This window comes from Ambystoma mexicanum, chromosome 2p (genome assembly GCF_040938575.1).
Source record: "Ambystoma mexicanum isolate Mex_15411 chromosome 2p, UKY_AmexF1_1, whole genome shotgun sequence".
In the NCBI taxonomy this organism is placed as follows: domain Eukaryota; kingdom Metazoa; phylum Chordata; class Amphibia; order Caudata; family Ambystomatidae; genus Ambystoma; species Ambystoma mexicanum.
The window spans coordinates 338,406,603-338,434,272 of NC_090923.1; the positions used below are offsets into that span (position 1 = coordinate 338,406,603).

Here is a 27,670-nt window from a genome sequence, read left to right on the forward strand (position 1 = left end):
GCACTGTTCCAAACGAAAGGAAGATTCCAAGGGACAGTGGTGCATATGGTGTGGAAAACACGAGACTCATACCCATATGAAAACAACTTCCTCAAGACCTATTTGAGTTACCACAAGAGCAGTCTACATGCTGAAGCATTCAAATACATAACAAGTGGTCCTGCAAAAGGGGAAACAAAGAAAGTAACACTGCAGTATTTACCATGTGATTGGTACGCCACTGAAGTTCCTGGTAAACCCGGATGTTGGGAGAGGCCATTGGTGACGATAACAGGGAAGGTGTACCTGGACAACAATTGGGAGATAGGAGTGATTGGCAGCAACATGGTAACAAAAGAAACTATCTCAACTATCGAGGCACACAACCACAGATGTTGGACGACTTGGATCAAGTACGTACCCATGCTCACGTGGATAGAGACGGATGAAGACCCAATAACAATACTGCCGCTGACTGCGCCTAAGGTATGCTACCAACATAGAGGAGAGGTGGACGTAGGATACAACACCAACTGTGCAAGCGTGATGGAGTTACCTGAGGGGGGAGCAGGAACAGCAGTAATAATGGACCATTATTGGGCCTGTGGAGAAAAGGCATACCATACACTGCCTCCCCTGTGGAATGGTGTGTGCACAATGGTGCATGTCAATGTACCATCACTAGTGGTACCCCAGAAGCATGTGAATGTGGCGAACTTTCCCAAAATGGATGAAGGGGATAAGAGAAAGAAGAGATCTGCACCACCTCAGGAGGAACAAGTGAACAGGACCAACGGCAATGATACTGTCCTAAATAGAAGGAAAAGACAAGGAGAACCTCTGACAGGAAATTACCTATGGGGAAGGTCGGAAACGGCACTCACTTCAATTCCGCCAGAACACAGATTATTCAGCAGAGCAGCAATGTTCTTCTCCTCAATAATACATCCGGGACTGCAGGCTTACGCAAACGCAAAATGGCTCCAGATAACTAGATGGGAACTAATGATGACCATCAATTCTACAGTAAATGGATTCAACGCAATAAAAGAGGAGCTGCGAGCTGTAAGGATGGTAGCACTCCAGAACAGATATGTATTGGACCTCCTCACAGCCATGGAAGGAGGAGTTTGCGCAAAGATAGGACAATCATGCTGCACGTTCATTCCTGCCAACGATGCTGACAATGGTACACTGACAGAAGCAGTTTCACAATTGGCCCAGATGCACTCCAAAATGATGGATGAAAGTAAAGGTGTGAACAAGGATGAGAGCTGGTTTTCGCTATTATGGTCATGGATGTCATCTTGGCTGTCAGATGGACTGAAAATTATAGTTGGTTGTACTATTTTGGCTGGAGCTACACTGATCATAATAAGATTTTGGAAGGCCCGGAAGGCACGCACCACTGACGAGTTGCTTGAAATGGTCGGTATGCACCCCTTGATGCCAGCAGATGACGGCCAACACACAGGCATAATCATACAAGAAAGAGAGAAGTTGCGCAACCAGATCATCACCAACCATCTGGACCCACCATCGGTGAAGATCGAGAACCCAAGAAACCCCAGGAGCTACATAGGGAAATGGGTATACTGTACTCCTGGAGGAACCTGTGAATATATGTATTGGTCATTTGAAGATCATGTGAACCACTATGGACATTTAGGAGGAATAACTAAGATATGGAGAGTAAGAGGAGATAATGAAAAGGATATGTTTGTGGTCGACAAGTCGACCAGAGGGGGGACTGAAGTGGGAGAATGGAAGACCAGGCTCCCGTCCTTCACCTCTCCCGCTTGGCCTAAAGGGTCACGGCCCAGGCACCCGCCACGAGAAGAGTTTTCCCATCTACCAGACGACCAAATACCCTGGTACAGGAACATACGGATGTGTCCATCTGCCTGCCCAGCAGCCCGCCCTGGCCATGCCGACACCTGCGGCGCGGATCAACTAGACTAAAACCTACACGTCGTTAGAGATGCCATGACGACCTAGCCAACGGTCAGCACACCGGTACAAATATACACAGTGGACACTCCCGCACCAATCTACACGAAGAATATACTCAGTGCTATGACGTAGGCGACAGACATACTCACAGACGTGCATCTTTATTATTTTCCACATAGACTTTCAAAATGCAGAAACGCAAGCCGCATCATGAACTCATCTAAAAAGCTTGCTTACGCTTCTCCTAAACCCAGGTGCCACAATGAGAAATATAATGAAGACACGATACTGGTCATAAGACAATATGGTACTGTAACCTAAAGCGCCTGTGCACCAAACGGTTCCACCTATACACCAGGCCTAAGTAGGCCGCAAGCAAGAGCTCCCATGGACGTTAAAAGAACAAGAGTCAGGTTGCTGATCCTGCAGAATGAGCCCGAAGAAAGCAAACAGCCAAGGTCGCAATGTTGCAAACCCACATTCCGAAAGCAGACCATCAAGGGCACGATGTTGCAACCTCGCACGCCGCACACCAACGTTAAAGTCACACCTGCAAATTAAACCAGGCACACAGGGGAAAAACAATATTAATTGTGCAGAATTCTGCCTCAAAACACGGTCCCACCACACGTGACCAAGCCGAACCTGACAGGATGCCAAGCCCAGGAGAAAGAAGGCGTCTGGATCCCTCGTTACAAGACATAGGCAGATACAATTAAAAGGCTCAATGGACATCTGCGACAGTGGGAGTAGTCGGCCTTCCAGCTTATGAATAAGTCCTCACATTGTCTGCACGTACTCATAGTGAAACATTGTTGCAAATGACAGGTACACCGAGAGCTGGGAACAGCGATGGTCCCAGGCTGGGAAGCTCGCGGGCGCACCAATCAGAACATGGGGCTCCTATCACCGACGCCATTAACATTAACCAATCATCAGGGGTCTTCATGTAACAATTCTCATGTATCTAATTGTAGGGACAACCCAGATATATCACCTGACTAACCCTTGTCCACTAATATTGTTCTCTATATGTATGCTATACTAACCCTACCACTCGAGCAACCAATTAAGAGTGGCGATAGGTTTTTTGCTTACTTTCCAAGGTGACGCAAGTAGCGCGTCATACTGTCCGGTCCTGGCGTCTGCGTCTGCAGGAGATGCTGAGCCCCACAGATCTCTCAAGAACGTTTGATCAACAACTGTCTTAAACCCAGTTGAAGAACTAACACTCCCAAGGGAAAAGGGGAAGTGGAGAAAATAACAAACGACAGACGCCTACTTCTGGTGGGCTGCAATCTGTAGAAGGAGACATTAATGTTTATTAAATAATGAAGACATGCATTAAATTAACTCAATCTCTAAATATCAAATAATTTAATATCTAAACCCATACCTGTCCAATCTCCGAAATAACCTTGGAGATTAATTAACTTCTTTTTCACAAAGACCCATTGAGAATTTATCTTGCACAGTCAATGTTCAATTTCAGAAGGGCAATGTGAATTTAAGAATGCATTTTGTTCCTCAACCAAAAATGCTCAAAATAATGAGTTCAAGAATGTGCAATCTTCTTAAATTAAAGAGGAAATCACTTTCGAGTGTTCATTCATTCAATTGCATTTCATCCTTTCTCAAGCACATTGTATTCCTGTTCAGATGTTCCTTTTACTTTAGTAACAAATGCGCAATTAAGAGTTCAGATGGTATTTTAAAACTTTAAACAAGAACAATAAGAATGAATTCAGATCCTGTTCAACCTTTGAAGCACATGCGCAATGCTAATGGAATCCGAAGCTTTGCTTTTGACTTAAGCACTGTAAATGAGTTCAGATGCTGTTTACCTTTTGAGCACATGCGCAAAGCTAACGAAAACAACTGCTTTTGCCTTTGACATGCGCACAATAGACAAGTTCAGGCGCTGCCTTATCCTTCAGAAAAATGTGCTATGCTCATGAAATCAATGTGTCTTTACTTTCCACATGCGCACAGTGAATATTTTTAGAAGCCACCTTATATAATGGCGCGCAAGCGTAATTAAAAGCCTTATGAATTCAAGTTAAACAACATCAAAAACTTAGGCTCAGGTATTTTCCTTAAGCAATCTTCATTCACGCAACCGTACTGAAACTGACAGACTTGAAATCAGATCAGATACGAGACACAGCAGTAAAACAAGGACACTTCTCCTTTGCGCATGCGTGAAACAAAAATGAAGGCTCTGAAGCACTGATCTAAGAAAACTGCGCAGTTAAAATTCCAAACGCTTCTTCCTTCAGTACAATGTCAGAAATTCAAAACCGTGTCAATTACACAGAGTCATAAAAGTCAAGCAGATTTTTGAAGTAAAATGAAACGAATCTAAATACCTAAACTAAATAAATACCTAACATGAATAAAGTGATAAAAATAAAGCAACTTTTCTCCAGCTTGAGAAAAAGCGACGCTCCCACCAAATTATCAGCTGAGCTTGTCCCACGTTGACCAGCTTCTCAGGAAACAATATTTATCTTTGTAAACTTCACCAGAATCTCATCAAAAGGCCTTGACGCAGGAACTTAATCAAAACAGGACCTTCCTTCTTGAAGGTGAACAATGAAAGGCAGTTTAGAATTGTATGGAAGGTCAGAGGTTCATGAAACTTCCAATCAGGAACTGGCACTACTGCCACCATGTTGGTTTGGGGAGTTAGCACTCTGATGAACAGAAGTTAAGATCAACAACCCAAAATCAGATTAAAACAATAAATTAATTAAATCTATAATCTAATTTCATTTACAAAGTACCCCTACCTAACCTGGGACCTGACACATACTAAGGTAAAAAGGGCCTGCGAACCCTACGATTGTGTGTGTCAGGACGGACGCGTACGCTCCTTGACCCATCCCTGCCGTTTTTGTCAAACAGCAGAGTCACCTTGCTTCTTGCGTGTGTCTCATACTCTATCTCTTTTGGGATATACGGGAGGAGGTCTGCGGACGGCCCGGCCGACCCCGGCACAATTTCCACCCGCCCCCCCCCCCCCCCCCCCCCCCCGACACCTTCCCTACTTAGAATAAGAGTTTAGTTCAGGAGGGAACCCAGCAATGCCAAAGTCAGTAAGGAGAATGTTTTCTGGAGAAAAATAAGCAATGCCAAAGTCAATAGGAAAAGCAGAAGAGACTTTTTTCTTTTTAAATCGCTGTGCGCTAAGTAACCCTTTGTAGGTTCAAAAAGGACACAGGGACTTTGGAGAAGCCTCCCTGTAGGTGCACAAGCTATTAGGCCTGGGTGACAAATAACACCCAAACAGCAGACACAGCACTCTTAACGACATGGGAGCAACACAAATGGCTCAAGGTACGTTTACTGAGCGCTTCACAGTACCTGACCAGTGATTAAGATGATGCAGCTGGACACCTTCACGATGCAGACCTGGTTTCCTGTTCCTTTGTCGTGGTGAAGAAAGGAGGGACTCTGCAGTACTCGAAAGAGGGACTCGCCAGCAAAGCATTCTTCGTGCTCCACTATCGTTCTCTGGATTTGATGTCTTTTTACAGACACCAGGGTGAATGGATATCGCCGGTTGTATTATTCCCCGTAACTTGGCTCTACGCTCTGGTGAGAGGACCCTATGGAGAGGATTCCTGCTTCTGGGGGTCCACACGGATGCCACAGAAGTTCCAGTGAGATTTGATCACGGCAAAGACGATGTACTCCAAGAAGGTAGAGGTACCCCACGTATTGGGGTTCTGCAGCCCAGGAAGGTCGCAAGACCTCGGGCGGTGGCTCAAATTGAAGATGGTGTTTAGGATGGTTATGCTGACCAGCCCAAACGAGGAAGTCGTCCTTGGCGGAACTTCCCTTTAGATGTGAAAACGGGGTCAGGGCAGCAGCGGCGCTTCTTCAGGTGCTGGAGGATCTGCCGGCATCTCTGGTCGTCTTCTACGAATCTTCTGTTCCAGTGGTTGACTTGGCCTTCTGCCCCAAAAGCCTTGTTTTGTATGCAGAAACCCATTCATTCAGATGCAGGACAGCCTCGCTTCCTGCCTGAGCAGACAGACTGGAGCCTTAGCGGGCTTCATAAAGGATTCCTGCAGAAGACACAACTACAAGAAGACCTATAGTTAGGGAGATTTATCTTGTTTATGCGTAATGCCCTCTCATAGCGAGACCCCCAGCACTTTTTGCTGGACTTCGTGACCTTTTTCCTACCACCCTGAATGGGTGGAGCCTTTCAACTCATTAATTCTTATGGGATCTGTCTTTTGTAACTCTGGTCTGTGTTTTACCGGTCCTATGGAGTCTGCTTTCCTCCATATCTCTTAAGGCATCTGTATTTTACTTTTGCAGCACACAGCTCCTTCTGGGCAGTGTCGCTGGGAACCTCTTGGGTTCTCATTTGAGATTCTTCCTTTATCCTTACTTTCTACTGTTCTTAAGGATAGAGCGATACTTTGTATCTCCTCTAAAACGTTATATTCTGAGAGATTGGCACACCACCTTATGTGGAGTGTCAAGGGAATACTTGGTATCCCCCTTCTCTCTGCTCCAGTGACGCATTAGTCACATAGGCAACCCTCTAGTAATGGCTGGTGGCAGTGGACATGTTCTACCAACTACTGGGTTATTTTTTAACGCAGGCTGTGTTCACAGTCTTGGTTGTGCACAATATGGCCACCCAAGTACAAACTTGGTGGCTTTCCTTTTTCAAAAAAGTTATGGGTGGAAGGTTTCAAATTAATCTGAACCACTGCATTGCTCTGGACAATCCTCCACACCACTGTTTTTTAGCACGTCTGCACCATTGCAAAGGGGCCCAGCCATATGCAAATCAGTGAAATACTGCAACTAATGGGAACAGCCCTGCCCGAACTACTAGGCCAGGTCCCCTCTGCACAGAAACACAAGCAACCACAGACAAGGTTCAGCCTTGTTGAGCCTCCTCAGGGAGGTGCAGCTTGGTTCCGTAGAGACAATAGGTATTCCTCCCGGATGAGGCCCAACAAGGCCGAAAGATGCTTGTGGTCGCATGCAGAAGGGATGTGAACAAGCAGTTCGGGCTAGACTGCCCATTTTGGGGTGGGACCAAGCCTGATTTCCATACAGTATTTCCCCTTTCGTAATGGCTTGGCAGGTGAAGAACGATGGTCTGGAGAGTTGCCCAGATCAATGCCAGAGGTTAGGATTAATTCCAAACCTTCCAGCCACCCCCTCTTTTGAGTCCTTTCCTTTTTGCCATTTCTAGCATGGTTGTTCTGCGTTAGCCCTTCTAACATTCTGGGAGGGGAGGGGGGGGGGGGGCAGGTCTCAGTGTGTGTGTTTTGCCTTTTGCGGGAACCCTTGGGTGTCCCCACCTTGGCTCCAGTGTGTCTGAGCAGGCAGGAAGTGGGGGTTGGTGGGGGGTGCAGGGGGCGGGGGTGAGCTTTTCACTCCACCGCCCTTTCTTTAACAGAACCAGCTCCCACTGGGGGTCTGGCTGTCCTGATTGGACAGCCACCCGCCCCCGTCTGTAAACTGCTGATAGAGATTGCAGAGGTGGTGTCCTGAAACTGAATAAAAGGGGAGATTCTGGAGGTTAAAAGCAAGCAACCACTAGAAATTGAAGTAACCAAACAAAGAAGATGGCCAGAGACGCCTGCTGACCTTTTGCAACACTGAAGCGACAACTGCTGTCCTGACCCCGTTTTCTATGCGACAGAGGAACTCTGAAGAAGTTGGAAACAACCAGTCCTGAGACTAACTCCAATCTAAGCTATGTCCTGAGGTGCTGTGCCTTTCCAGAGCTGCAGACCGCGATTACCAGGAGACCTCCGACCCAATTTAAGTGCTTTGTCTTAGAAAGGCTGAATCTGTCAAGTCTTGGCTGAGCTCCAGGTGAGCCTCCAGAGACACAATTAGACGCATCCAGGTCCCCTCACAAGAGTGCTGGACTCCAGGAATTCAAGAAGATTGACTGCGCAAATAGTGTCCTTTGCAGTTTTGCTGTCTTGTCTTCAGCACCAACAGACTGACCAGAAGAACTGAAGAAATCCGTGCCAGAGGTCCTCCCTCGACACTGCTGCAGAGAGATCCTGTCCATTGTCCTGCCTTTCGTCACCAGACCAAAGAATCGGGTCGGGTCCAGCACTGCCACATCGGGGAGAATCCAGCCAAACACATTTCTTCTAACCCAATGTACTGTGTGGAGAAAAGGCATTGTTTATCTTATCTGAAAAGTCGCATTGAGTGCCCATAGAGGTGTCCAGGGTGCCCACCTCTTACCTCAGACCCAAGCTGCTGCTTGTGTCCCTTTGCAAGACCTTTAACAGGGTCTGACTGTTAACCTTCCAACATCTTTAAGACTAGAAAGTAGACACAGGAACTTTTTCTGTTCTGCTGCATCACAAGACCTAGAGCCTCTCCGAACGGCCTTTTAACTCAGGTTGCAAATTGGACCTTAAGAGCCTTAGTGTGCGAAGAAACTGCCTCTAGAACCTTAAGCTCTGCTACTGTACGACTAACCAACTGTTTTCCTTCCTAAGAGACTAACATGGTTTCGCTAACTGAATGTAATTACCATATTTCTTCTGTCTTCTGCAAGTGCGTGGTAGTACCGATAATATGGTAGGACTGTCACTGGTGTCAAACGCTGTAACAATTGTAACCGCAAGCAACTACAAAATATGCAGTGGCCTTTGATAAGTACCTACAAGTAATCTTATGTGTTTTGGTTATATGTGCCAAGTATTTTAAATCATTGTGTGTAAATAAACATGTTTTAATATACATTTATTTTGTTTCTTTGAATTACTAACTGGTTTCAGTGTACTTACCTGCAGCTCACATCTTCCTCTTATGATAAGCCCGACTGCTGTGCCACTCTTCCAAAGTTCCACGGTTAGTACAGACTGATTCTACAAATCATTGGGATGTTTTTTTGAAGCCTTACTTCAAAGTGGACTTTAGGGAAACTCCCCTAACACCTACCTCAACCTAGACCGGTTGAAGAAGGGCCAAGAATGAACATAGAAAATGGTGGGGAAAAAAAAGACTGGCCATTTTGGGAAGATGGACACCCAGGGGTGCCTTGCCACAGTTGTGTAAACTGCCTGCAAGTAAGTTGCACACAAATAGTCGGTAAATGTATCCACTGCCAGCCATTTAGGTTTGCTTGTTAGTGTGACAAAAAGTTACAGGAGCAGTGGGAAATGAGTTACAGTGTAACCTCTCAGCACCCCACAGAAGGCGGTGTGTGCTGATCCCACCAAAGAAAAGGTAAGATATAAAGTATCCTACTACCCTTGAGAAAATGTGTTCTTATGGGAAAATAACATAAAATGGGAAGCCCAAGGGACTCCCCGTGTGACGCAACAATCCATTACAGATGTCTGTAGAAAATTACATGCAGGAAAGCATGACTCCATTAAAGTAAAAATGAAACACAAAAGCATTAGAACAGGGTTCCCATGTCAGAGTAAAAAAGGAGTGAATGGGAAAATGTTCATCTCACTCAGAAGAACAGATCAAAAAAATCCCAGAGTCCAGCAAAACCTGCTGAGGGGGCAATTGTCACAGAAAAGAAAATTCTCCACAGGTCTAGCACAAGATTACATTCCATTTGGCTTTCAGAAGGCCTTTGGCATTGCTTTAATTGTTTTAAACCTCTTAAACCCCTCTTTATCTTTTACTACATTTATAGGATTCAAATGGAGGTTTATCTATTTAACATGGTGTCTGAGGTTGTGGGGAACAGAGTTCAAACTGTACACGGACGTTGCGATTCTTAAACGGTGTATAGATTTAGCTCTGCTAGGAATCCCTTTCTGCACGCACCAGGCCACTCCCTGTCAGCATTAGGAAGTATAGGGTTTGACATCAACCATAATCCTTATAGTAGCTTACGGTATGGCAAAGGTCACACTTGAAGCAGTTTTAATGTATACTATTTCTAGTGTATTTTATTTATTTATTGAGTATTTGTAAAAAGCCTATAGAACAAAATGGTGTTTCCAACTGCCACAGGGCAAAAGTGGGGAGGGAACAAGGGGAGTAAGTAAACAATAGCAAAAACAGTAAATAAGCAATCGTGGTTCTAGTAGGCCTTGCAGCATTCAGACATGCAAGTGCAGTGGCAAGAAGTGCAGAAAAGAGGGAATGGAGGTGGGGTGGTGGGGGGGGGACCAAGGTATGGGCAAGTACTAGTGGGAGCCCAGAAGGGAAAGGGCCAGGGAGTGCCAGTGGAGGAGACTGCTACATAAGTGCTAGGGCAGAAGTGTCCCAAGGAGGAGATGCACAGCCGTCCAGCTGGGAGCCCAGCGGGCAGTGCTGAGGGGTCGGGGGGTGAAAGGGTCGGTGCTGGTGTCGACTGGGCAGAGGACCTTGTAGACTCATGAAGGACCAGGCCACTAGTCTCAGCGGCAATGGGGAAATTAGCATAGGAGGAAGAGGGGGGGGAAAGAGGAAGAGAAAAGAAGAGTTTTGAGAAGTTTCTGGAACTTAAGGAGGTCTGGCTCAAGTCAGAGTGACAGGGAGGCTGTTCCAAAGGGACCACCAGCCAATGATAGAGACCTACCCCCAACTCTCTGCTTGGAGAAGCGTTTGATCAGCAGAGAGATGGAGCTAGAAGAGCTGAGGGCTCTAGCAGGGGGGGTAATTAGGGAGAGAAAGTTGGTGATAGCGGGGTCCCGGGCCCCCAGAAAACCTTGTGGATGATGCAGAGGGTCTTGAATTTGATCCTTGCGGTGACCGGGAGCCAGTGGAGAGATTTTAGGGCTGGAGAGATATCGTCCCTGGGGTTAAGGCCAAGGATAAGACTTGCAGCCCTATTCTGGATTAGTTGAGGGGTGCGAAGGGAGGAAAGGGGCCGATTGAGGAAAAGGCTGTGGCAGTAATCCAGCCTAGCGAGGACCAGAGCTCTGGAGACATTGAGTTTCTGGGGGAAGGTGATACCTTAATAACAGTCAATCGGGAAAGAGAGAAGAGGAAGAGGAGGTAGTAGAAGGAAGTTTGAAGGAAAGCTGTGTGTCATCAGCATAACACTGGAAATGAGGAGAGAAGGAGGAGATCAGGTGGGCAAGAGGGGCAAGGTAGATATTAAAAATCCACAGGTAGAGTGAGGTGGTGGAGGAGAAAGGGCCCAGTTGCACCTGGGAGGGACGGTTGGTTAGGAAGGAGGTGTTGGGAAGGAACCAATGTCCTCCCGAACCCCCAAGCGCTTTAGATTCAGGCAAGACATCTTCAAGGCACTGTAATGGACTAGGGGAGAGGAGGGGCACTGGGAAGGCTCATGCAAGCATAATCACATACACATATGTGAGCACTGAAGAAGATCGTTGTTCTCTACAGGATATACAAGGCTCAATTAACTATTAGTTGGATAGATTTGTAATGTCAGATCACAGGCATTGTAAAAACTGGGTCAGTGCTGTAGAGGAGTCAAACTCCGCCTCCTCACCCAGAAGGAATGCGGCCTGTGGGATCTAAATAGACCACAGGCCTTAGTGTCTGATGGTCTTCACTATGGCCGAAGCACGAATTGACTCACCATGTGTCCACTGTGTCAAGGGTCCATGCGGGTTAAGAATGAGACTTGCATGTTTTGTGCGGCAAAGTGCATTTAGAGATAAAATATTAGTCTAAATGGTGGAGGAAACTACAGACCCAGATAACGTGAGCAGGATGAGTGGAATATGGATGGATGAAATACGTTTGCACATGGATAACAATGTTTAGTATTCCTTGGGCTAGGCCTCAAGGTTTGGAAATGTCTGCAGAGCTGCAGTGTGTTTTTGCATAGTTAGCAAAATGGAGGAAAGCACGAGCTGCAGTGTGCATTTGCATAGCTTGGAAAATTTACAACATCATGCCCTGACAAAACTGCTGACAATGAAGAAAGGCGGCTTTGAAGCATCCCCATTATGGAAATAGGACGGGTTGGGCTGAAGTCGTGATCCAGCTCCAGGGAAATCACCATGGCAAGTTGGAGCTATATAAACCCCTGCTTGAAACCACTTTGGCAGGAAGGAACGGGATAAGGGACAGGAGAAGAACGCTCAGGCAGCAGAGTCCTTTGCGGCCATCCTCATTTGTAAGATTAAACCCGTTATCCTTACAAAATTGCCTTCGGTCTTATTTTCTCTAGTGGGGTGTATTTATTCTGGTGTGAGCGTTATTAGGAACACCCTTACAGGCGTCAACCAATCCAGTGCCCGGTCCATGACGCCAAGGGGATTGCAGAGCCGTTTTATGAAGATAGAATGGTTGACTGTGTCAAAGGTCGAGGAGAGATCGAGGAGAAGGAGAACAGCAGGAGAGTTGGAGTCAAGATTAGCAAGCAGATCTTCACAGGTGTTCAGGAGAGCAGTTTCCATGCCTCTGGATGCCCAGAATCCAGATTGATGGTCATGGAGACAAACAGCAAGTTCAGTATGATGGATCAGTTGTGGGAAGGCCAGCTTCTCAAGAGTTTGCCCAGGAAGGGGGTGGTAGAAATAGGGTAATAGTTAACCGGGCAGGAAGGATCAGCAGACTACATTTATAAGAGAACGTGCACAGGGGGGGGGGAGCAAAGAGCCAGTGGCAAAGGAGTAGTTACAGGAATTGCCTAGAGCCGGGCAAGAAAGAAAATATTGTAATTAATAGTTCCGGAAGAGCAGGGGAGCACTGCCTGTTTGGATGAGACCTTAATAGAGCTGACATCTTTAGAGACCTCATCTGGTGCTACGAGCAAGGAGGAGGAGAGTGCCAGGGAGGAAGGAGAACAGTAAGGGGAGTAGAGACAAGGGTGGACGAGAGGACAGAATGTCCTGTGTTTTAGATGTGAAATGGGAGGACAGTGTGGTACAGAGAGCCTGGGAAGCAAGGAGAGAGGTAGAGACTGCAGTTTGAGCCATGTTAGTGGCTCCAGAGATGCTGGATTGAATATGGGCTCTTCTTGGAGCGGATGGAGAAACTAGATTGCCTTTGTAGCAGGCGACAGGCCAGTTTGTCAGCAGATGTACCGGAGGTCGGCCATTTCCATTCAGCAACTCTGCACTTATGTTGCAGAGAAGCTAGATCAAAGTTATACCAACCGTTGTGCTTGGAGGCAGGCTTCAGGCGGATCCTCATGACAGGGGCAAGGATGTCAAGGCTATTAGAGATGGAGGTGTAGGTTGGCAAGGCCAGTCAGAGGGAGAGTCAATAGCTGAGTTGCTAGGGGGGATGAAGGTGGCAGCAAAAGCAGCAACTGACACTCGCATCATCGGTCAAAAGGCGGCGAAGGAGGCTGGCAGTGCGGGAGGTGGCTTTTATCTGATTAAAGACTTAATATGAAAGCCATCGGGAATAAGTGAACATACCGACTACCAGCCTCCACCACTTTGCATGAAGCCCAGCAGCTCAATGGAGAGAGTTTGGATCATCTTTGGCGTACACATGGATTCACATAGGTTAAATACTCCTACATCCCTCAAAAGCATGCTGTAGAAAGTGTCCCTAGTATGTGGGGAATTGGGGAAATGATATGATATGGCATTTGTAATGCGCCTATACACAAGTGTTTCAAGGCGCGACGAGGCAGGGGGGGGAACAAGGGGAGACAGACAACGATCTTACTAGGCCAGGTGTCATTCAGATCGCGCAAGTGCAAGGGTAGAGGGGAAGGGAAAAGTGCATGGGGGAAAGGGAGAGGGGAAAGTGCAGTACAGGGTTATAAGCATACAGCATACAGGATAAATAACAAGGGCCAGCTGGTGGCAAGTGCGAGGTAAGTGCAAACAAGTGCTGGGAAGGGGGGCTGTATGGATACAGACACAGTCCCGTAGTGCAGGGGTTGCCGTGGAGGCAGTGCAGGGGAGAGTGGCTGGGCCGAGAACGGTGAATGGCCCAGTTGCAGATTCAGTGCAGTTTCAGTAGTATTAGCAGGGGAGAGGGGGAGAGAAAGCGGAGGCAAAGAGGAAGGTTTTGAGGTGCTTCCGGAACCGGAGGTGGTTCTCCTCAAGTTTCAGGGAGGTAGGAAGGCTGTTCCAGAGGGAGGCCCCTGCAGTGGAAAGAGATCTGCCCCCAACTCGTTGTTTGGAGAAGCGGCTGACCCCGAGGGAGTTGGAGGCGGATGAGCGAAGAGCTCGAGAAGGAAGATATTTAGGAAGAGAGAGTTGAAGGTATTTTGGCCCAAGGCCCCAGACGGCCTTGTGGACAATGCAGAGGGTTTTGAACTTGATCCTCGCAGTCACTGGGAGCCAGTGTAGTGATTTCAGTCCTGGAGAGATACGGTCCCTGGGCTTGAGGCCAAGGACAAGTCTTGCAGTCCTGTTCTGGATGAGTTGCAAAGGGTGGAGAGTAGAGGTGGGCAGATTAAGATAGAGGCGGTTACAGTAGTCCAGCTTAGAGAGAACCAGGGCTCTAGAGACAGTGAGCTTCTGGGGGAAGGAGAGGAAAGGAAGGATACCTCTGACGAGGTGTAGCTGGTAGTGTGACTTCTTAGATACGTCGGATATGTGAGGAGAGAAGGAGAGTGTGGAGTCGAAGATGACCCCAAGGTTTTTTGCCTTGCAGGTAGGAGTAGGAAGAGGGCCCAGAGAGGCCGGCCAGAGAGCAGCAGGGAAGGAGGGAGTGGGAGTGCCGATGAGTAGAATCTCAGTCTTACTGGCATTAAGGCAGAGGTCGTTGGCGGCACACCATTCCTGGATAGCAGAAAGACAGTCAGAGATGAGGGAAGGAGAAGAGGAGGCCGAGGGTAGCCTGAAAATGAGTTGGGTATCATCCGCATAGCACTGAAAGTAGGGGCAGAGAGCGGCGATGTGGTGGGCGAGAAGTGCCAGATACTGGTTGAACAGCCAGGGAGAGAGGTTAGATCCCTGGGGGACACCACAGGTAGAGAAGAAGATGTCAGAGAGGAAAGACCCCAGTTGGACCTGGGAGGGTCGATTTGAGAGGAAAGAGGTCAGCCACGCCAGAGCCTGACCAGTGATACCGAGGTTATCACGGAGTTGGTTGAGCAGGATGGTATGGTTGACAGTATCAAAGGCAGAAGAGTGATCAAGCAAAATGAGAACACATGGAATGTTAGAGTCAAGGTTCGAGAGCAGGTCCTCACGGATGTTCAGGAGAGCAGTTTCCGTGCTTCTGGCAGCTCTGAAGCCAGACTGATGGTCATGAAGACTACCAACACATTCAGCATGGAGATTAAGCTGGGAGATGGCCAGTTTCTCCAGGAGCTTGCCCAGGAAGGGAGTGATAGAGATTGGGCGATAGTTAGCTGGGCAGGAAGGGTCGGAAGAGGGTTCTTAAGAATGGGGTGCACAAATGTGCTTTGGGCACGGTGCACCGGCCAGATTCTCATCTTTAGGAGGTGATGGAGGTACAGCTTTGGAGGTTAAGCACTGTGCAGGAGGAAAAGCAGAGGTGCAGAATCCTACAAGACACTATGCTAGTGGCACTTCTGCATGTCTCAGCATTGCAACATAGCAGGATGAGTGAATTTTGCAGATGTGGGATAGGTGGCAGTGGGCCAAGAGGGCAGGGACTACCAGATTACTGTCAAAATAGAACTTATCCTTCCAAGTGCTAGGCGAGGAAGGGTGCTGTCTGGATAAACCTATAGGGGAATAAAAGGTAGTGGGTGCAGGCAATAAGTCAAACTAGATCTTAAATTTTCAGGATTTAGAGTAAAACCCAACTAGTAATATTACAGACTTGCACAGTGCAAGTGGGTGCCTATTGGTGCGAACGTCCTGTAAAAGAGGGACGAGTAAGAGGGGAGCTGCAAAATGCGAAATCTAAGCTGTGGGTGAGTGCAGATCAGAAGCACTTGTTCTGCCAGTAAGAGTAGAGTTCGATTAGTGCATCTTGGATTTATGTAGCATTAGAGTGCACCACTCGGCGTTATTCTGCTCAGCTTCTTGCTAATTTGTTGTGACCTATGATCACGGAGAGGGGGCGGGGTGGGGTGAGAAATTAGGTTAGTGGGATGTGGTAGAGAGGCGAGACCCTACAACCTTCCACAGGTCACGCAAGCCCAACATAACTTCTCCAACGTTTCACTTCTAAATATACCTTCTACTTAAAATAACGTATGCAGTACAATTACTATGACATGTGGGCATAACCACATTTCATTTGCCTATAGAGGCAAACTATGCAAATAAATATTTAGGATGTCCAAGTAAATTCCTGTCAAATGAACCTGGGGTTACATGGAACGGTTCTTATTTCAGCTAGTGGTCAAGAATGTTCAATCAGGACAATTCTTAATGTATTGGCCTGGTGCTCACCTTAGCACGTCAGCCGAGTGAGGCATATCCACAAAGTGTGCACAGCTGTAGCTCCCAACACACCACAGCATACAAGAACTGTGTAGAATTAAATATTACAGGTCTAGAATTAAAATGTAAAAGCATGTTGTGGCCTGTAGCAAATCCCAAATAAAAAACAGGACTAGAAACCAAATGATTGCATCAAACCCCTGCACTGTAGAAACATGTAGCTAGTCTTCTCGGCATGCCTGAAGAAAATGCTCCCTTAAAATCAGAAAGAAAGTCATTATCAAAAAGGTGAGCACTTCAAGATACTGGACACATGCCAACACGGTAAAGAGGTGAATTAAAGTTCCCTATATGGATGTGTGCATGTATTTATGGGATGTATAAAGCACAAGCCTAGCTGAGAGGCAACCGAGCGCTGTACGTAGGTGATGCGCCCAGGGGCTAACCAATAGGGTGCAGAGGCAAAGGAGCAAGGAGCAAGGAGGGTGAGATGTTGGGATGAGTGGAGAGATCAGTGATTTTTGAGAAGGACTTTGAAGAGTAGGGGCTTCGCGAAATGAAGGCAGTACCAACCTCCCCGAAAAGCAAAGGGGCGTTGTACACTAGAGAGGGAGGATACAGTACAGGGTTGCGTGAGGGATGGAGACTACTGCTTGCCTTTGCATCTTAATTTTCTCTCTCCTCCTTCTGCACAATACGCAAAGCAGAATAGAAGACTATCCAATATTAGGGCTTGATATTTTAAATGTACATTGATTTACAGAAGAGCTTTTAGAATGCATTCTTGTTTAAAATTCTTGCAATAATGCGTTATATAAACTGATAACCCCTATAAAAACACATTGAAAAAAAAGAAAAGCACATCAACAAATTAACATCTGCTGCAGTCCAACTAGAAACAAAGCAATGTGATGCACTGTCAAAAGGCAGATTGTGGAAGAAACAAATGTGGCGTGTTCCACAGGCTCCACTCTAAGAAAGCCAGGCATCAAAAGACCCTGTGCGTCTTAGTGAAGGGGGCCCATGGAAGCAAAGAATAATAGCATCATATCTCTTACCTAATCCGGATGATGAGGAGACGCTCTCAGCGATCGAGGAGGTTTCTATGTGGTCGGCCAAAAGGCCGTCCATTAAGGGTAGAGATATTTCTGATGAAGGGACCGAAGAGTCATAGATTCCTGAATCGCGAGGCATGTCCTGGGGATTTACCGCCTTCACCACATGCAGCAACGGCTGAAGAACGACACCATCCTCTTTGATATCCTGAGAGTCTGACTCGCTCAGGCTGAAATGCTGGATTAAAGATCGGGAGTTGGGGATTGCAGGACTGGCCGCACCAGCTTCTGTTCTGCTGTAATAATCACCATCGGGCAACTGGTGGCTTACCACATCATTCAAAACCAAGCCAGAGTCAAATTTTTCCATCACAGGCTCATGAGAGGGAAGAGATGGAGCAGACGCTACTGGGCTAATTTGCTTCTCAAACCAGTCAGGCTCTTGATCAATATACTGGTGCATGTTGCAAATCGCAACATAAAGGGCTCGGCCAGATTTGCTTCTAAAGTAATTTCTTTTACTTATGTTGGCTGGATACTGCTCGGGATCCTGCAAACTGGGATCTTTGGAGTGCAGACGAGAGTAGAGCTGGGGCAGGTGATCCATAAGCTTGTATTTGGTGGTCAGATCCAGGACGCTCGGGATGTCGCTCTCGCAGGAATAGTCAAAGTACACTGAAATGAATTTGCAAAGATCTTCTGAGTTCTGCTTCATCTGACGCAGTTTCTCAGCCAGCATTGACATAGCAAGGACAAATAGATCCTCCTTCCGCGCTTCTCCCTTTGTACTCTTTTCCTGCTTCCGGCTCCTTTTTTCAACAAAGTACTTCATGCCTTTGGAACAAACTATGATGAAATAGTGGGACTCTTTCATTTTACGCTTGAGCCAGTCCTTCTGGCCATTTTTGCAGATTTTGATGTGCTCCCACATATCCAATGCAACCTGAAAAAAAAGAAAACAAAAACCTGTATTTACATTATGTTCTGAAAACATGGAAGAAAGATTTGCACATGCATGCAAGGGCGAAATGGCAACCTATACACAAGAAGTCAGAACAATTTAGACTACAACTCCCATCGGCTCTAATCAGCATAGTCAATGAGAGATGCAGGAGTTGTAGTCCGCAAGATATGGTGAGCCACAGGTTGCAGACCGCTGCTATACACATTTGGTTAGCTAACCTGTGTTTATGCACTTCGACCAATGCATGTTAACAGGCCATGAGTTGACATTGTTTATTGATAATTAGTCGCACACAGTAGAAAAGAAAAATCCGTAACTGCTCATGCAACCAAATCTCGGCTCACCCAAAAGTCTGTTAAACACCAACTGTTAAGAATGAAAATGCAAAAACACAAAATCACTTTCTAAAAGTCATAAAAGTCAATAAAAATAAACACTGACCAAATAAAGAACGAGATCGCGATTTAAACTCTGGAAGAACCATCGATGACTGAAGAGAAACTAGCATCAAGCATGAAGAGCGACTGCTCATATGTAGATTATTCAAAGGGTTGCTTTTCCTTGCCAGAAACAAGCGTGCCACAAGAGGGTTCATGCTTAGTTATGATAAAAGTGGGTCTCCAGTGGCAAGCAGCAGGTGCAGCAGAGTTACAAATAGCAGGTCTCTTGGAGAAAGTGGATTTTTGGCACCACGCGCTCCAACTGCAAGGGCTATTCACTTGGAAGACACTAACAAAGCAGAACTTTTAGAAATGGTACTATTTGATACTTCAGGATTCCAGATCAAGTAGTGCTTGCCTGTACTCCATGCTCTAAATGGACGTTTTCTGTTGCACTTTCAACTGAACCACCATGATACACTCTGCCAGATGGTTTGGCTAGTTTATTGCACCAAAAAGCAGTAATTTGGTTTCGGCTGAGCTGGGTCCTTTCTCCACACTGGAAGCAATTTTCACGACAGAACCAGCTTCTTTCAGTTCACTACAAATATCAGAATTGACCGCAAAATTGAAACGACCACCTCGGTCTAAACCTCCAATTAGCTGTCTAGATACCTTTGCCGTTACCAAAATCCTCTACTTGGCCTGTTATAAAAGCATCTTTAAAACCAAGGTGAGGCCATTTAAATCCAGACAGTCATCTACTTCTATTCTCCAAGAAACCCCTGTAGGGGATCTGTGTGATTACTATGAAACAAAAATGCCGAAGACAAAATGACAATTTCTTTTTTCCACACGTCAATGCAATTAAATGCGGGGGAGATCCTCACCACCCCCCCGCAGTCACCCCATACTCATCCTGATATTTTATTTTTATTACCCTATCCCCATACTTTCCGGAGGGGCCTTAAGCTACCGTATGATAAATATGAACACTATCTATTTTAGAATGCACTAAGCAATTCAGGGAAAGCATGACCAAATCTAATTGTTTGGCTATGTGCACTTCAAAATTTGGCATTTTTGTGTCTAGCATTTTCTGCCACAAAATTATGGGGCGATACCCCCTGAAGGTGTTCCTGAGCAGAAGAGAATACTGTAAATGTTCATGGCCATAAGTTATGTCCTCACACCCAATTCTACGGACCCGGCCAGCCTATAGCAACTCGTATCCTTTCGGTGTTAGGACAGTTTTTCAAAAGTCCTATTCAGACCAGACTTCATAAAAACCGTATCTGAGGCAGTACATAAGATCCCCTCTTAGTATAAGGCTGAACAACCCGAGAATGTTTTTGGAGCATGGACGGAGCAGACATGCTTATCTTAAGAGGGAGAGAGGGCTGTAGCTTGGTACAAAGAAAATGTAGCATACACATGATCCAAAGAAACACGAAAACACCATCTATTGTAAAAAGAAAGTGTTTATTTAAATACAAGCAGGCCCAGATAAATATTGGGGAAATAAGTACTATATCATATCAACACAATTATCAGTACCAACTCAATACTTATGGGATACAACCCAAAGTAGAACCTTATTGGGAGTACAATCAGTCAAGTGAGTCAATCCTACAGCACATTCAGAATGGCAGTCAGCTATTCTTGGGGCGTAAAACCAGGTTAAATACACTTTTAGAATACAATCAGCAATTCAAGGGTAGTAGCCCCGTCAGTCATGCAGTGACACTCTCAGAGCTAGTACTGCAACTCCTACTTTCCAGAGGGGCCTTAAGCTACCGTATGATAAATATGAACACAATGGGCCTCATTACGAGGTTGGAGGTAGCCTTGCCGGTAAAACCGGCAAGGCTACCTTTAAACTCGCATCTGGGTCCGGCACCTGCGAATGGGCAATTACCGGGCTATTCTGGCCCAGCCGGACCCAGTAATTGCCCTTTCGCGGGTGCCGGGACCGGTACATCCCAATTCCCATTTAAGCCCCATAGGGCTCAATGGGAATGGGGAAGGTTGCAGCACATCGTGGGATGGTTCAAAATGCACGTCTTCTTGAGACTAATGGATCACACCAGCCTTTGGGTAGGAGTCGTCCCATTCTGGATCCCAAGATCGATTGGAAGGAAGGGTTGCATCAAGCTCTGGTTACACAGCAGGCTCTCTGGTCACTGGAAATTGCTTCAGACATCTTTTCTTCCTCTTCGGATTTCGCTCCAGTGATCGACTTGTCAGCAACTTCCAGGATCTGAGTATTTAACAGGAACTACAGCACAACTTCTACAGACTCTCCCTGCAGTTTGCAGAAAGGGGCGGTCTGGCCGTCCAATCAGGACAGCTAGCCCCAATGTAGGAACTGTTCCCTTTCAGGCAAGGTGAAAGACAAAGGGCTGCAGAGTTTTGGACTCCTACCTCACTTCCTGCCTTCTCAGACACTGGAGCCTCATCGAGGAACACAAAGGATTTCTGCCGAAGACAAAACTTCCAACCAGTGTCTTTCCCGTGCCTAGGACGGTAGAAGAAGACCAAAGTAGTAACAGGCAAACAAGAAATGCTGAAAAAAGGAGCCCACCATTCTAGCAGAATGGTGACCCTCCTGTTACTGCGGTGGATTTGACAGCCTGCAAGTAATACCGACTAAAAGTTATACAAGTAAAAGAACTGCCACCGGCCATTCAAGTAAACTTGCAATTGTAACAGAAATGTTACCAGTTATCTAAGAAAGGGGATACACATTGTATCCCGCAGCACTCCAAATAGGTTGGGCTGTGTTGGCTCACTGAAATAAATGTAAAGGGGATAGAATCCCACTTTACTTCTTGGGAACAGTAGTTCACCCAAGAGGTAATAAGAGAAATTGAAAAGCGAAGGCCAAAGGGGCCACCCAGCCCAAGCCCAAAAGTTATAGGGAACTATAAAACCAAACACTATGGAGAGACATAAAAAGGTCACCCATAAAAAAATTAAAAAAAGACTAGGTGAGAGGTTAAAAAGATTCCAACTCACCTAGTGACAAGGAAGAAAAAAAGGAAGAAAAATCACCAAGTCCAAGCATAACGTGCTGAGATTGACATGTCGGGAAGATTCACATTTTTGAAAATATTGCCTACCAGCACTTACCCAAATTAGCACCTCCAACCACATCCAATTATCACCACTGCACTTTGGAGTGCCCTTCACTGGAAAGGAAGGACTGCCAAAAAATGACAGGACATCTGTTGACTTCAAAGTATCGAAGTCGCAGTCGGGAGCAAACTGCCCGAGACTGCACTAGTCTCCTGCACTCCGCTACCTGCATATTATTTGCAATATACCCTATGGACTTTAAGAAGGAAATCAATATAAAAAAGCAATCTGAGGATGTTGATGCACGAAGGAGCAGATGTCCCTGTACACATAGGATAGGTAAAGTGAGACAGGAATGCCACCGTCAACAGTCTATTTTCCAGAGTTTGAAAAATCAGGATGCGATACATCGGGACAATCTTCCTTAGTCAATAAAAGTGTACTATTAAAAAGATGTAGGCAACACCATACAGATACTCGAGCTGTGCTGCATTGCCTTTAATGTTGCTTGCCTTGATGGGATCTGTCAGGGAGATTGTGTTTTTGTACATCTTACCACCTCTGTCCTTAGCCTCCCAGCACAATTGCTGGACTCTCGGATATTTTTCCGACTCTAGAGTTGTGCAAGACTTCTCACCCACCTCCTACATGCTCTTTAGTTTTGGGACCACTGGACCCCTTCCTACAAGAATTCAGTGGAGTGGAGAACCCTCCCCTTAGTCTCTGGTTCATGCTTTCCTATGGGGGCTCACCCCACCATTTTGGTTTTCTACCAGGGATCCCCAGGGTCTCCAGTGAAATGTCATTTCGGGTTCTCTGGGGAGTCCGTAAACTCCCCAGTACATGAGTAGTCACTACCTTTTTGTGTCAGTTGCATTCTTCAATGGAGTGCAGTGGTGACACTTTGTATCTCCCCTTAACTTCTAGGTGGCAGGAAGTGGGTAGGGGGATGCCTGCCTCCAATCCACATTTCTCCAGGGACTTGGAAGCTGCCAAAGATTCTGGGAGGTTGGTTGTCTCCAACTGGACAGCCACCTTCAGCTTTGAATGTTGCAGAGTGTCCTTACTGGAGGGTTGGGTCACCTCCAGACATAAGGAGAGGAGCTGGACCCAGGAACCAAGTCGACCACTGGAACTTAAGAGATCCAAAGACAACTGAGGGACCCCAGAGGAGTGCTGCAGTGACTAGTACTGGCACAGTAAGAACCACTGATGCCCACCTCGACGTTCTACTCGACACGGAAGACCACCATGAGGTGCCTTCGTCCCTATAAATGGTGGGACCACCCAGTCACCCATTTTTCGTCACTGGAGCATGCACCGCTGCATTTTTCTGCACGGCCCGAAACCAGACATCCACCGTTGCAAGAGGTCTTACTGGAACTCATCATGGGCATCTTAAAGGCTCTGCTGGGACTCTGGAAATCCACTGAGCTGTCCTGCACCACAAGACGTGCCTGCAGGATGACCGAAGGTCAGCCGCTGGGTTTGCCAAATGTGTCTCCTGGCCCTGTCCGGGGTCAACGTACAAGTGCATCATGACCATCTCTGTGAGGGTCCCTTCACTGCAGAACAGAGTCGGTGCATTGTCCTCTCCAAAGGATTCCAAAGACGACCAGGGTTTACCAATTCAAACCCACGACCAGACGACCCTCGCATGGCAACAGTGAGCCATGCTGCCACAGCTTTTTTTACTGTCACCTGGGACTATTCCAATCTTTCTAGGGGATTTTGGGCCAGAGATCCTTTATAGTTCTTGACCTTCTCCACTCCCCCCAATAGGGAATGCATTAGGGCACAAAGTTCTCCTTACCTTAGCACTATCCGGGGCTGATCTAGAGCAGTGGTGTCTGTGTCAGCACTTCTGGAGCTCCTCCTGAAGGACCCCAAAGGTGGTAGTTGCTCCTCTTCACACTGGAAGCTGAAGTCCTGTAAGTACTCATCTTCGCATTGTTGCAATTGCCCTACACCAACTGAACGTTGGCACTATATCTCTGCACTAATCGAGTGTGCTCTCCTGGCTATTCACCTCCACCCTCAGGAACATTTTGGGACACCAAAAAGATCTCGAGACGTGGGGTAGACTAGAGCTGGACTTCCAAAGTCAATATATGGTGTTGGGCTTAACTGCGAGATAACATCACTTGCTCCCTACTTTAAAAGGTTGCATTTAATCTATGTTTTATCACAAAGTACTTTAAAGTGGAGTGTAGCCCCTCGAGGGGGACCCAACAGTTCTATAACTATGTACTAAAGTATTTATTACATTAAATATATAAAGTGTGTCTCTTTGTAAAGTGTGTTTTGTAATAAAAGATGATTATTTGAATAACTTACCTGTGTGGATATGTAACTTGCCTGTTCTGCGAAGTGTTAACTGTACTACACAGCATTGCCTCCTTCCTCCTTAGCTCAGCCTTGCTGATTGGTCACGAATAAAGTGATTGTTTTTTCTCAACTGTAGGAACCCTTGCTCACCCCACGTCCTATGCCAGATCGAGACTTTGAAAAGCCCTCCCAACAGGATCAGACCAAGCAGGTTGAAAGGTTGGAGGATAGCCAGAGGCGCTACATGTTAATAATTTAGCATTTATATAGCACTACGAACCATTATGCATCTGAGCGCTGCTTATTATTACCCACGGTGTGTGGTGCTCATTTATCGACCTCGGAAGGATGAAAGGCTGAGTTTGGGCCTGCCGGGATTCGAACGTGCTTGCGCAGGCTCTGCACAGATGTCAAAGCGAGCGCTCTACTCACTGTGCTATTTGACCGGCTAGTAATTCTCCGAGTCAGCAATATCCTTCATCTGGAAAACAGAAATGGATGCCATAGAATGTTTCAAGCAGGCCATTTCCGAAATTGCTCCCCCAACAGAAATTCTAGCACACATGCAATTAAAAGCACACATGAATCCATCCATCCATCCATCCATCCGGACTTTCCCGCCTCTTTCCCCTTTGTCACAGTCCTTTCTTTTCATATCTGCCTTGTTCATACCCTTATTTTGTTCTGACTAACTTTTAATCACTTTTGCAGAGTTTCAATGGTCCCACTGCTTTTTTTAGCTAATGCTCTTTTTCACTTTGCACTAAGCCTCGTCATCTAATCAGGCGCTTAAAGATCCCATACCCCATCCAACTAAACTTCCTTTCTGCCCCTGCCCAATCCTGCAAACGGGTCACGAGATCCAGGACACCCCGAATGACAAGGAAAAGGTACGCATGATTCCATTTCCCAGTTACCCGTATGTACAGTTATATTGGAAAAACAATAGTGCAAACAATTGCCCTTGGCCAAGCTCAAATGCCGAACATCACACTAGCCCCAAGCTCCGCTTTAAATTCTCACACACCCAACACTAGCTACAACATTGGCCTTAGACAGTACACTAATACCACCCACTTTTCTTCCATCAATCGAGCATTTCTCGCGCGCCTGTGTGGGCTGTCTTAATCTTGTAATTACTGTGTCTTGCTGAATGACATGTGGGCTATGTTTAAGACTACGGTCTACTGGGATGCAGCGTGGAATGGTCAGTCAACACTACGAGGCGACCACCATGGCAGTTTAGCTCTCTAATGTCTAAATAAAATAGACAGCATTTTTCTCATTTATTGTAACCCCTAAGCAGAGTAAATCTATAGCCTTTCTGAATCGACCAGAATCAGGGCAGTGGGCAAAACCATGACAATGACTTCACAGGGAAATATTAATAAATTATAGCCCTTTCTGGGCTACATATAATGTTAATAGAGATTATATTCGGATCCTAAAATACTTGGATTGATGAAATGTACGTGTAAATAGTTCAAAAAGAGAATGTTACAGCACAGGCTGTTTCAAGTTATTCTGTAACAAGCAATAGGCGCCCGTAAAGCAACTTCCATGAGCACATGTCCTATTGGCCAGGGGCGTCTCATCCATAGTAGCCGATGTGAGCAGACCCACCACTTAGTATAATGAGCCAAGCCACCCAGTAAAAACACGTTGCATATAAGCATTTTTGACTTGTGTCAAGGGTTAAGCCAATAGAAGTAATCTTACAAGGCCCTACTGGCCGCCATTTCTGAAGTCAGCGTGGGCAGTTTGTGTTATTGTAGTATGGTATTTTTTACTGGTTAAGGACATGGGAGTTTATTCCAATAGGCTCATGATGGCATATATTGGTGCAACCAGCATGGACATGGTGTGGGCACAGCCGGCATGAAGATGTGCTTGTAAAATGTCCCGATGCACCTTTGTGGACTTGCTATGTGTTACTGTACAGAACAGAACGTAAACCGTCTTTTTACCCATCTTTCCTGCACAAAGTGTGCTGTTAAGTGCATCATTTTGACACTATTTTAATAGTTGTTTGTTGGCGAGTACCCTGACTAACCCCCACTCCCCTCAGCCCAATCGGTGGTTTCGGGCTCCCTTGTGACAGTTTCACTTCCGCATATTTTTGTGATACAATTATCCCCTCCAAGCTTCAGCGAGCATCCCCTTTACTCTTGTTAAATGCCGGAATGCCACCTCTATTGTTGCCAAGAGAATGATCGTGATCGCCTAAATACTGTAGGGTGTGCGAGTGCAATGGTGTAGTTTACTGTTTTTACAAATCATAACTCAATTCCTTCCACGTATTCCGATGTAAAGAAGCTGTACTGCCTAAACTGTTCGCAAAACCCTATGGGGAGCTTGCACCAAATCCTTCACCAATGATTTCTGTGACCTTCCGAATACGCATGTAGCCTCTCAGATCTCATGCTATACAGTAACTGATGCAGGGAGAGCACTGAACACGAGGCGCGGAAGCGGAAATGACGCAGTAAACGCAAGAGTGCAGCGCAGGTGCCTGAACATGAACCTTCTGAAGGAGCATCAAGCAAGTGCCCCCGTCTTTGTATGGTCAACATTTGACAACGGAACCGGAATTGAAACCAAGCCAAGGACAAATAATGGTCAGGAACTGTTCGTGTGGACGTCTTAAGTCCTGTTGGCAGTAGCTCAGTTTAAACAAGTAAATCCTGGACGTGAAAATAACCATATCGCAGATAATACCTCATCTGAGCACTAGGGGTCAGCCGTACGTCATCTATACACTATCCGTATAAGCACACTGAATCAACAGATCAGTCATTAGTTTTGTAGTCTTTGGCAGCTTTTCTTTCACTGTACACACCTATCGACCGCAGACTATTGAAAATGGTGCCACCCTGGACACGGCGGTAGGTGCGGTACCTCTTGGGAGAGCCCTCTGGCTGCCCAATAAATGAGACCACCCTTGTTGCACACCAAACCTTTGACCAGGATGACTCTAATGACATGGGACAGACTGGCGAGAGCGGAGGTCTCGCTACCGTTCTATCTCCAATCACGCCATCCATGACAAGCCTCCGTTAGGGAGAATTCTCTTTTAAGGCTAATTTCCCAAACCTAGTGAGTCCCCAGCAGCTTTGCTGGATTTTTGGGGTTTGTTTTTTCTCCTGCTAAGAGTGAGACTCTTTTCCTCCCACTCTTAGGCATGATTTGAGGTATTTCTTGGACTCTTTGTGTGCTTATGTGCTATGTTTTTTTTTTGTTTTACTCCATAGGGAATCATCTATTTTTATGTGTGTGTTACACAGCACCCTCAGTGCAGTCACACAGGGGCGTCATAGTGACCCCCAAACATAGACTCCATACCCTGACTGACTACTGTCTCCCAGGGCATGTAAAGTCACCATTGACTTTACTAGTCCTAAATTGTGAACAGAACCAGTACAAACAATCATATTGTGGAAGTATTGGAAGGAGTTAATCCGATTGCCCCTGGGTCTGTTATCAAGGGGGCACTGTCCAGTCCACCCTTGTCGAGTTTCTGGCTGGTGGCAGTGGTTACCACGCAAAATATTCCACCAGAATATTTCCTATGGGATTTTCCCATTGATTTTAAACACACCACTTTTTGGTGCAATGTTAAAGATACCGCTGGTTTATTTATTTAATATTAAATCAATGGTTGGGTCTTTTTGGCGTTCGTGTCAGTCTCTGTAACTCTAACCAAGGTCGAGTCCTTTGTTCCACTTTTTG

General features: G+C 46.2%; 1 protein-coding gene across 2 annotated transcripts in view; it reads right to left on the minus strand.

Moving 5' to 3' along the window:
* IL17RD (interleukin 17 receptor D) overlaps window positions 1–27,670 on the minus strand; it is a 347,672-nt gene that overhangs the window by 34,364 nt on the left and 285,638 nt on the right. For both annotated transcript variants that reach the window (XM_069643672.1, XM_069643673.1), the window contains exon 12: window positions 17,195–18,134. In XM_069643672.1, coding sequence (XP_069499773.1) covers window positions 17,195–18,134 — 940 coding nt within the window. The remainder of the gene's footprint in view (window positions 1–17,194; window positions 18,135–27,670) is intronic.